Genomic DNA, 10,668 nt, shown 5'->3' with positions numbered 1-10,668 from the left:
GTGACATTCAAAACGAATGAAACCAAATGTTTGAAGTAGATTACAGAACACAACTTGGATTTTTCAAATCATTTATTAGCCAAAAACATTTCATTAGTTATTTACACTATTATTATGTGTTCAAGGAAGTGGTCAAAATCTATTTCTTCTCATTATGAACACTCATCACTTGTGATTTTGCATGACAAACCACAGAACTATGTATAAATTAATTTAGGATAACTTGGGAATTTGAAAACTGATCCTTACCAATTATGATGAAGTTAATCATTCAACAGTTACAGTTCGACATTTGCCATTGAAGGGGGGGAAAAAAAAAAAAAAAAAAAAAAAAGACTTCCATACAGATATGTTCCAACTTGCAGAAGCTTCACAGGTCAGTTTTCTCCGGGATGTTCACCACTGTGCTGGAGCTGGAATTGGAAAATCCCACACTGGTTGAAGTTGGCGTTTCTTTGTACACAGACTCTAACAACTCCTCGGAGGAAGGATTCACATTTGTGGTGAGGTTAGTCCGGGAGCCCTGAGAGTTCTCTTGCTGGACCTGAGCGAGCCTTTCCATCTCTGCCTGCTTGCGGCCCCTCCTCTTGCCGAGGACCTTGACGTAATTGGCTGGGACCAGTCCCGTGGTCTGACCGTCCAGGCTAGCCAGCAGCCAGCCGCGCACACGGGGCTGTTGCTCTGAAACAATTACAATTCCAAGAAGCAGAAAAAGGAGATGAGTTTTTCCAAACAAAATATAAATTGCACTGAACTGTACAGTAAAAAAAAAAGCTTAAATAAAGGCTGGTTTTATTTGGGTGATCATTGTGCAGTGGGACAAGCTGAGTTACAAGTGTCATGTTGTACAGTACTGTGAAAATGTAGTGGCCCCCTTCTCACATGCTTCAATTCTTTGCAGTCTCCCTACTTTAATATTTAAGACCATCAAACAAATGAAATCCACCAATGTGACACAAGTGAACTTCAAATGGAGATTTATGTTCTTAAAGGGGAAATCCACTGGTTTGCATTCACAATGTATCTAATAGGTCATTTAATATGTACCCTAGTTTGATAATGTGATGTTAAATCTTGTCTCATTTAATCGTGTTTTGAGAAGATTTTATTGACAATTCCGAATTTTCAGGGGCGCTGCCATTTTCGCGAGTCACATGACCAACGTGCGCGAATGTGACGTGTACCGTGCCGCAACAAAGGCTCGATTACATGGGACACCATTTATGCCCAGCGCCGATTTCTCAGATTTATCCTCATCTGATGAAGAAATAGCAGTATTGGTTGATCGGGAAGACAGAGGAATACTTTCATACAGAATTGAACCTGTGGCTGTAATTAACATTGAATATTTGGATGGTTCTTCGGGCGGAATGACACTGAGTCTGACTACTCGGAGGCCTACGCGCGACGTAAGTGCGTAAACAAAGGCCCCCGGGAGCTCCGGGCCGGAAGCCGCGGATGGTTCTTCAGACGGGAATAAGATGGAGTCTGACGAGTGAGCACCGGCAGCAGGCAGCGAGCCGAGCTTCAGCGGTGGCAGAGGATAACGGGCGACGCCGAAGCTCAACTAAAGGCCTCCGCCGGCGCCGAAGCTCGGCTAACGCCCTCCTCGGACGTCAAAGCTCGGCTCGCCCCTCGCCGCCTGGAAGCTCAGCTTGCGGCCTGCCGCCGGAGCTCGCTCGTCAGACTCCGTGTCATTCTCGTCCGAAGAGAGATGTAAACGAGACCTGGCTCCTCCTAGGAACGTTCACCACTCTTCTGTATTTTTCTCCATGTGAGCATAATGGCTCTCCCTATGCGTCGCTGGAATCCAAATGACTTTTGTAACCCTTTCCAGGCTGATAGCCATCAATATTTTTTTTCCCTCTGCTGTTCCATAATTTCTTTGGATCGTGTTATTTTGTTGCAGTTTTTATTTGACTTGATTTTGTCAAGACAGATTCTGTCAAATTGATTTCTTGATTGAAGAAGTCTGGATGTAATCAGGCTTTGGTGTGATTAATGAAAATTAACCAAAAATTGTGATTAGCCACCATTAATCAATGACTTGAGAAAGGGGTTCCCCCCCACCCCTGCTCCCCATACAAGGCCAGGGAACAGAGTATTTTTTTTTCCTTAATAAATGAAATCACCTTTTACAAACAGCATGTTAATAAAACGTGGATTCTATTTTTATGATATTTACATTTGTGGGATGATCTTAAACTTTAAAGTGGGGGGAACTATGCAAAAATATGAGAAGAATAGAAGGGGGGGGGGCAAAACATTTTCACAGCACTTTATATGTATAAAGGACAACCTGCTTGTTTTTTCATGCATGTAATATAACTCTTAATACAATTTCTCCATTTAATAAGCCTACTTTTTTTTGCTGAACAGTTGTTTGTTTGTTTCAATCATTCCATTCAGATGTTATCTTTCCAAACAGAAAATGTCAAAGAAAGCTCACTACGGTCAGTCTGCATGCCCTTTCCTAACCTTTGGGTGCGAGGTTGAGCATGTCGCCAACCCCGAAAGAAATCTCCTCCTCAGATGAAGCTGAAAAGTCGTACTCAGCTCTCGCCACAACATGGTCATCCTCTCCACTGGCCCACTTTGTGGCTGCAAGACAACATAATAACACCGGTTAAAACCAAGAGTAAAAGGAACAAAGTAGTAGTACGACATTCCTGCACACGACGACGACTTTGGGCATACTACCATGACAAAGAAATGTTATTGGTCAGGAAAAACTGACCAGTTTATGTAGTGCAGCTCAAGACGTTAACTACTAGAATGTTATATTTCAATAGTAGTACTAATAAGCCACACTTTTACATTTACACCAGTGGTTACTCTTGCTCTAATTTGGCTTCCTAGTGAGGACAAATAACGTATCCTAATGGTACCTCAAAAGAACTAGCTAACCCTGTGAATATTAGCACGTATTCCATAGTCGTGGACATACCAAATAACTGAAGACTACTTGTTCTTTGCTACTAAATCTACTGAAGCAGATACTGCACCGAGCTTGCTTTCTTTTTTTGTTGTTGTTTCACTCCTGGAGTGGGCGTACGGTTTTGTGAGCTTGGCCCGGCCCGCCCTCTGTCAGATGACAGTCATTGGCTTACTGACCTTAGCTGTCCATCAACGCAAAACTCAAAAGGGTGTACTGTATGTGGTTGGTTGGCCTCAACTGTACGTCCAGCGCGTGCGTGAAATGTACACACAGTTTGTGTGATACCATTTTAATTTTCGGTATTAATAGCTTTAATGTTTATATCTAGATAAAGATATGATAACAACCTATCACCCAGCTCAACAATCAGCCCTTGTCAGCACAGCTCACCACCTCAAGAGTTCATGGTAGTCTTGGGGAATAGAACAAACTAAATAATCCTTGAGGAACCTTCTGTACACCGGTAAATTTTTTGGGTTGTAATACAGGCGGAACGCCAACTTCCAAGGTAGATAGTGACGTTGCTAAAACGGTTCTTGCAGTGTGAAAGGGCTGCTTGCTTATCCCATCATGCTGGGCTAAGGTCAAAGCTCTTTCAAGCATGATGAGGGGAGTAAAGTGAACAAACCAAAACTAACCAGTCTTGGATCAAATGTCCCCAAACACCATAAGAATTTCCTCCGAAGAGTGCATATAACGTGTATCAAACGTTTTCTTACCCTTGTCTTCAGACGCAGTGGCAGAGCTGAGCAGTTTCCAAATTAGGTAGGGCCCCCCCAGGACGACGGCAAAAAACAGAAAGATCGGCCACGATTTAACAGTCTGATCGTCCATTCCTGCTCCCGAGGCTCTGGATGAAGTTGTTGCCAGAGACTCGCTTGCACTGTCTGCCCACAAGTCCTCAACTTCAGCGGCAGACCCCCGACCCAGCAGTCTCTGTAAACGGCGGTAGAGGTACCGCAAGGTGCGCACCAACGCAAATGCAGACAAAACCCTGGTCAGATGCGCACGTAACCGCGTCAGGTGGTTCGCCACGTCCAGCACAGCGCGAAAGCTGTTATAGACAGCTGAAAAAGTGGCATCCAGCATCATGCTAACTGAGGAAAAGGCTTGGACAATGCTTTCGATGGACTGGAAAGCGCCACGGCTGCTTTCCTCCGCCTGTTGTACGAAGCGACTGGGGGGAGTATCCTCCGCGTGAGGGAAGCGACTGTAACCGCCGAGGCCGTAGCCGCCGCTGTAAGGGCTGTACGGGCTGTAGCCCCCGTAGATGGAGCCTCCATAGGGGCTGTAAGAGGAGGTGAAGGAGCTATAAGACGGACGGTAGGACTGCTGCATGGGACGTGGAGGCAGCGGAGGTGCAATTCTGGTAAGGGCAGGAGGCCCAATAGAGGGGCCTGCAGGAGGTCCAAAGTCTGTAGATCTGTTTAGTGATAAGAACAGATTTACATGCGTTCAGTGGAGGCAAGTAACAAACGATAAACACCTTTGTCACTGCACTTAAAGTATATTTTTCAGATATTTGAGTATTTAAACTTCAGAAAACCTTTTTTTTTTAACCAGGCATTTAAAAACAAACCTCTGTACTTTCTACTCCTGAGCGGACTCGAAATATTTTCAGTCTAAAATGAATGAACACATACAAGTAAAATTGTTTTTTTCCGTCTTATCCCTTTTTAACAATAAATGTATTTGTATTTGCTGCGTAAGAGTCTGCATAGGTTACCAATCATGAACTATCTCTTAAGGTTTAAATAAATGACTAATTGATTAATTACGCCAAAAATACTCATTTAAATGCCAACATTAAGAGCAGCAGTGTAACAGTCTCGTGCCACGTTGAGGAGGGAGAACAAGATCGTGTTATTAAATACTATTAAAATTGATTGACAATCGATACCAAATACAACTCTAAGTACAGTACTAAGTAATTTAAAAAAAAAAAAAAAAAGGTACAGTACTCGTAGCTTCATCTCAAAAACATTGCAAGGGCATGATATTAGGCCAGGCTACCGAGTTAGCAAAACAACACGACATTAGTTTCATTACAACTTCTGAAAGTGGTGACAAATAGGGATATAGTACAAAAGTGATATGATATTTCTTCATCAACATTTAGACTGTAACAGACATTTGCCGTTCGACGTCCGCTCCACCGAACTCGGACTTTAGCATCGGTCCTTAGCAAACACGCGACGTTGCTACGAGTACTTCGACAAAATGGCTAACAGGTCACATAATGCGATAGCAAACTAGTTCAGGTGTTTACCTGGAATTTATAGGCGTACCAATGGTCCCGGGAATCCGCCGTTCCCAAGGTTTTGGTGGCGGTTGCGAGTCCATCGCGAAAAAATGTCGCGATAGTGTCAAATAATCCGAACCAGGAGCGAGTAACCGTGAACGCGTCTCCCAACGCCTTCCGACCCGGCTTGTATGTTTCACAATGTTGCCTTTTAAGACGTGTAAAACTTTAAGAGGGTTGATAGTCGTATTTGTTTTTACTGTAGTAATTCATAGTGTACAGTTGTTGTACTGTCGTCTGTATTTGAATTAATTATCGTAAAGTTAGGACGAGAAAAAGGGATGAGAATTCTAAGAGTTCACGACTGGCAAAAAAATAGAACTGTATTTTCAATTTGAAAACGTAAAGTGATGGGGACCAAACTGACGTTCTTTTTACACTTTCGGGCTGCATATGATAATGTACACATGAAATGCATTTTAGCATTTCATCCAACAGAGGGCGTCATTTTGACGGGAACTACATAATTGCCACATCAAAGCTTACGATAGATAGATAGATAGATAGATAGATAGATAGATAGATAGATAGATAGATAGATAGATAGATAGATAGATAGATAGATAGATAGATAGATAGATAGATAGATAGATAGATAGATAGATAGATAGATAGATAGATAGATATAGATAGATAGATTTGGAATTAGTAATCACCCATCAAACAGTACTATTTTTTATGAAGAAAACTTGTTCAAAAGTGAGATTTTTCAAACTTTTTAATGTCAAAATGTCTAATGTCTTTATCGTTATTTGTTGCAAATGACCTTTAACATTTTCTTAAGATGCACTTAAAATGTTATATATCCATCCATCCATCCATCCATTTTCTTTGCCGCCTATCCTCATGAGGGTCGCGGGAAGTGCTGGAGCCTATCCCAGCTGTCAACGGGCAGGAGGCGGGGTACACCTTGAACTGATTGCCAGCCAATTGGAGAGCACATGGAGACAAACAGCCGCACTCACAATCACACCTAGGGGCAATTTAGAGTGTCCAATTAATGTTGCATGTTTTTGGAACGTGGGAGGAAACCGGAGTGCCCGGAGAAAACCCACACCTGCACAGGGAGAACATGCAAACTCCACACAGGCGAACCCGAGTCCTCAGAACCATGAGGCCAATGCTTTACCAGCTGATCCATCGTTCTCCCTGTTACATATCTATATTTGTTTTTTTTTTTCAATTCTCGTTGCTTAATCTTAATCTTTACATGAAAACTAACACAAATGCATATCAGTGTATTGAGATTATATATATATATATATATTTTTTTTTTTTGGGGGGGGGGGTTCTTAAAAATGATCCTTCTACCAAGTATGTCACTCAAGCTGTCTTTAGGGAGCCTCATTATGTTGTTGCAATACACCAGAGGGATCTGTCATCTGAAGAGCCGCAATGTGCCAACCATTTTGCATTGGTATGTAAGAAAGTGTCCGAACATTTATGTGTGTGTGTGTTTTTACCATTTTTATGAATGTACAAAGAAAGGCGTGTAATAGGTTTAATGAGTTGTTAGGATTGTTTATGCACTTCCATTTTCAGAGTTTGAAGGGTCAAGGCATGTAAATCGTGCTTGCTGCAATAAAGTTGTATCCCTCTTGACTGTGATGCACTTTTGTCATTACAATTTTGCAATATTTATATTTCAGTGGGCGGCACGCTGGAGCAGCTTGTAAAGCGTTGGCCTCACAGTTCTGAGGCCCCGGGTATAATCCTGGATCCGCCTGTGTGGAGTTTGCATGTTCTACCCATGCCTGTGTGGGTTTTCCCCGGGCACTCCGGTTTCCTCCCACATCCCAAAAACATGCAACATTAATTGGACACTCTAAATTGCCCCTAGGTGTGACTGTGAGTGCGACTCTTTGTCTCTATGTGCCCTGTGATTGACTGGCAACAAGTTCAAGGTGTACCCCGCCTCCTGCCCGTTGACAGCTGGGATAGGCTCCAGCACTCCCCGCGACCCTCGTGAGGATAAGCGGCAAAGAAAAGGGATGGATGTATTTCAGTGGTCCACCACCATTTGCTCTGTCAATGGATTTTACCAACAAGGTTATGGCATGTACAGGTATTATTGCTGTAATCCAAACATCAATTTTCTTAGCCGCTTAGCCTCACAAGGGTCGCAGGAGTGCTAAAGCCTATCCCAGGTATCTTCGGGCAGCAGGCGAGGTTCACCCTGAACTGGTTATCGACCAATTGCTATCGTTTATGATCCCCTGCTTTGTTGTTCAAATTACAGTTGCACTGGACTGCCATGAAACAATGATATTTGATCTCTTGTTTATCTTTAATAGTTCTATTGCACTGTGAAAATGGATGGCCGGACCACCGTGCAAAGGGCAAAATCTAAAAAACCCAATGCCTGCTTTGGCACCAAACTGGATGCACCGAGTTGCGTTTATCTCTAAAATATGCTCGTGACATAATAAGTCAACTCCCCTTATGATATGATATAGTAAAACGAAATGACAGTGACACTTGATTGAGGCGTGTGAGGAGGCGGTTGCTGTCAGTTTCTCTTAAAGGCAAGCAGCGAGCACAGGGGCGCGTATTGTGGTCTGACCGAACAAACCGCGTGATGTCAATGCCGTGGGGCGGACCGTGTTCAAATGCCGATGTGGTTTTTCTGGCGTAGGTGTGCGAAGGTTTGGCTGCCGTTTGTGAGATGATGCTGTGAGTATCCTGGGAAAAGAAAGCACTGGCTTGTGATGTCAAACGTGTGTGGGAAGATACGCGGGCTGAAGGTGGACCTGGTATTTAGGCTTCATGGAAAGGGCCCCCATGACTGACACTGGACTGATTTATGCAGGTCAAAGACAAAAAGGGTTCATTTTGACGAAACATGACATTAGGGAGAGGGACATGCAGTTAACCACTGAGCATTCGCATGATTGAGAATTATATTTATTGCGTGAATAGAGCCATTTTCAGGGCGGAGCGGTGGGGCAACTGGTTAGAAGTTCACAGTTCTGAGAACCAGGGTTCAAATCCCGGCCCCCACTCCTGTGTGGAGTTTGCATGTTCTCCCCCGTGCCTGCGTGGGTTTTCTCCAGGTACTCCGGTTTCCTCACGTCACAAAAACTTGCATTAATTGGAGACTCTAAATTGCCCCTAGGTGTGATTGTGAGTGCGGCTGTTTGTCTCCGTGTGCCCTGCGATTGGCTGGCAACCAGTTCAGGGTGTACCCCGCCTCCTGCCCGTGGACAGCTGGGATAGGCTCCAGCACTCCTGTGACCCTTGTGAGGAAAGCCAGCATTTTCTACCTGGTTAACTATTTTATCATAAAAATTCATTTGGTATATTTTACACACACTTGTAGTCTGCTACTCCACGTGGACGCCTTTCACACTGATTCCTGGCCAGTGGCCAAATCGCCAGCCACTGCTGAGAGGGATGGGGGGTGCATTGTGTCAGGAAGAATACCCGGTAAAAACTCATTTTAAGACTCAAACGTGGCCCTTGAGCGCATCGTTAGACCACCCCCGCATTATATGAAGTCAAGTGAGAGTCAAGCCACATGGAGATCACCAAACCTGTTCTGCTGAAACTATCTCAGCTCAGTGTCAGTTTATCAAATACGGAGATGCCCAAATACAGTACAGTACAGTACGGCGTTTCAACTTAAACGCCTTCCGCCCTGCAATCCCTTCGAGTGAGAAAACTGAGTGAGGCACGTCGCTGCAAGTGTCAATCTGCACACATGATCACTAATCACAAGTCTGCAAGCAAGTGCATGCCCAGCAAAACGTTTTGTCAATCCTTGTTATGATATTGAAGAAAGAGTCTTTGTGGCCCTAGCACATAACATATAATTGCTATAATTAAAACGTACTGCAAAAAAAGTTTGCAAAATGTGCCACTGAGAATGTCCGTAGAGAAAGAAGTCAGTCATTGCTGAATATTTATAGCCTTGTGCTGACTTGTTGAGGGTTTACGATTGAGGATTTAATTGTTGCATATTATTTTGCACATTACAATACAGACAGTATTTTTAGATGTATTGTTGCATTGCCTTTTTGCGTGACAGAAACGTAGAGTAACTGTCCAAATGACACTAATAAAAACACACTTGCATAATTGTAATTACTTTTAGTAAGTCTGAAATAGAGCTACATTTAAAAGACCCCATTTTATAAATTAAAAAAAAAACTGAAATATGAAACCTCATTCCCAACTTGTGAACCACTTTAGCAAACTAAAAGCAATGCAAAAATGAATAACATGGACTCACTGCCAATTTTCCACAAAAGGACTAAACATTCTCCACGCGTGCCACGACCTTTGGCCTTGAAATGTTTCGCTTTTGTACATACCCGTTCCGTAAGATTCAACACGTTCCACCTTTTCTTTTGACATTTCGTTGTTGCATTTTGCAATTGTGTTCTCAAAAATGAAAAAAAAAAAAAAAAAAAAAAAAGCATTTTTGTTTTTGTTCATAGTTGGAGCCAATCTAGAATCTTTTTAAGACACTTATCTAAAAAGCACTAAAGCATTTTTCGGTTCACTCGTGCAAACACAGCTGCCAACGTCCTCCTTGAAAACACAATGGAGGAGATGGCCTGTTATTACCAGTGTAATTATATTAGATAAGATCATTGTAGTACAGTGCGTTGCATTGTCAGGGCGTATTTGATTGCGGGCTCGTGACAGGTAGTGTGACAGCCCAGATCAGATGGAGCCTGACTGGAAACGGGTGGCCCAACTGGTCCGGCGTGTGTTTTCCACAATGACTTGATGAAATGCAATATGAAACATTCTGCAACAACTTGTAAGACTCCGAGACAAACATTCATCACTATTGGATGTATAATCGTCGACGTGACCACGTGCATGTTTGCATTTTTGCATCGCGAAAACACTCATCATCACTGAACTAGCTTGATGCAGAAGTGAAGATTGTCAATGTCATCATGAGAGCTTTCAAGTCTTTTTTTGTGAGCGATTGGATGGTTGATTGCAGTCTTTGGCACAACTGAGCGCCTTCGTTGTTGAGAGAAAAACAAAATATCCCAAAACCTGTTGCATTATGTAAAAAGTAGGTCAGTGTGACAATGCAAGATGAACTTTGGCTTCCAAATTATTGCTGGATGATTTTATCAAGGGTTATTTGTGCGGCATTGCCATTATAACATGCATAATTAACATTTGAACTTTATATTCAAACGCTAAACTGTCTTACATTAACAGTGGATATACTCTATTGTAAACAATATATTGGTGTGATTGTGCGTGCAAATGGTATCCAATACAAAGTATCTATACATTTGTCAATGACTTTACAGACTGTAAATACATATTGAATAATGCAACAGCAAAGTTTGATGATATTTGGAAACATACAGTCGAAGCCAGTAGATTACATACAGTACACTTTACAAAAATACATTTCATTTTTGTCTTCACTGTCTGGAGTCAAATAAGACGAAAC

General features: G+C 42.6%; 1 protein-coding gene across 2 annotated transcripts; it reads right to left on the bottom strand.

Moving 5' to 3' along the window:
* Window positions 1-35: 35 nt before the first annotated feature.
* On the bottom strand, window positions 36-5,645 carry pex13 (peroxisomal biogenesis factor 13). Of its 2 annotated transcripts, none has more exons than XM_061837968.1 (4): window positions 5,070-5,182; window positions 3,658-4,361; window positions 2,479-2,601; window positions 36-681 (listed from the first exon to the last, which is right to left on the bottom strand). In XM_061837968.1, the coding sequence occupies exons 1-4, from the start codon at window positions 5,111-5,113 to the stop codon at window positions 371-373; spliced, it is 1,182 nt and encodes a 393-aa protein (XP_061693952.1). In that variant the 5' UTR covers window positions 5,114-5,182; the 3' UTR covers window positions 36-370. The 2 variants fall into 2 exon arrangements, with proteins under 2 accessions (XP_061693952.1, XP_061693951.1); XM_061837967.1 differs by lacking the exon at window positions 5,070-5,182 and adding an exon at window positions 5,208-5,645 and having other exon boundaries at window positions 39-681.
* Window positions 5,646-10,668: the final 5,023 nt, after the last annotated feature.

The sequence above is a fragment of the Syngnathoides biaculeatus genome, chromosome 12, assembly GCF_019802595.1.
Source record: "Syngnathoides biaculeatus isolate LvHL_M chromosome 12, ASM1980259v1, whole genome shotgun sequence".
In the NCBI taxonomy this organism is placed as follows: domain Eukaryota; kingdom Metazoa; phylum Chordata; class Actinopteri; order Syngnathiformes; family Syngnathidae; genus Syngnathoides; species Syngnathoides biaculeatus.
The sequence above is the reverse complement of the archived record's forward strand: the minus strand, read 5'-3'. Positions and strand labels throughout refer to the sequence as shown.

Excerpts from the sequence above, each read along its gene's own strand:
- pex13 (XM_061837967.1), bottom strand. The coding sequence starts at position 5,281 with ATGGACTCGCAACCGCCACCAAAACCTTGGGAACGGCGGATTCCCGGG. Across the intron at positions 2,602-3,657 it reads CACTGCGTCTGAAGACAAGG|CCACAAAGTGGGCCAGTGGA; the intron begins GTAAGAAAACGT and ends GTTGTCTTGCAG. Across the intron at positions 682-2,478 it reads GCTCAACCTCGCACCCAAAG|AGCAACAGCCCCGTGTGCGC; the intron begins GTTAGGAAAGGG and ends TAATTGTTTCAG.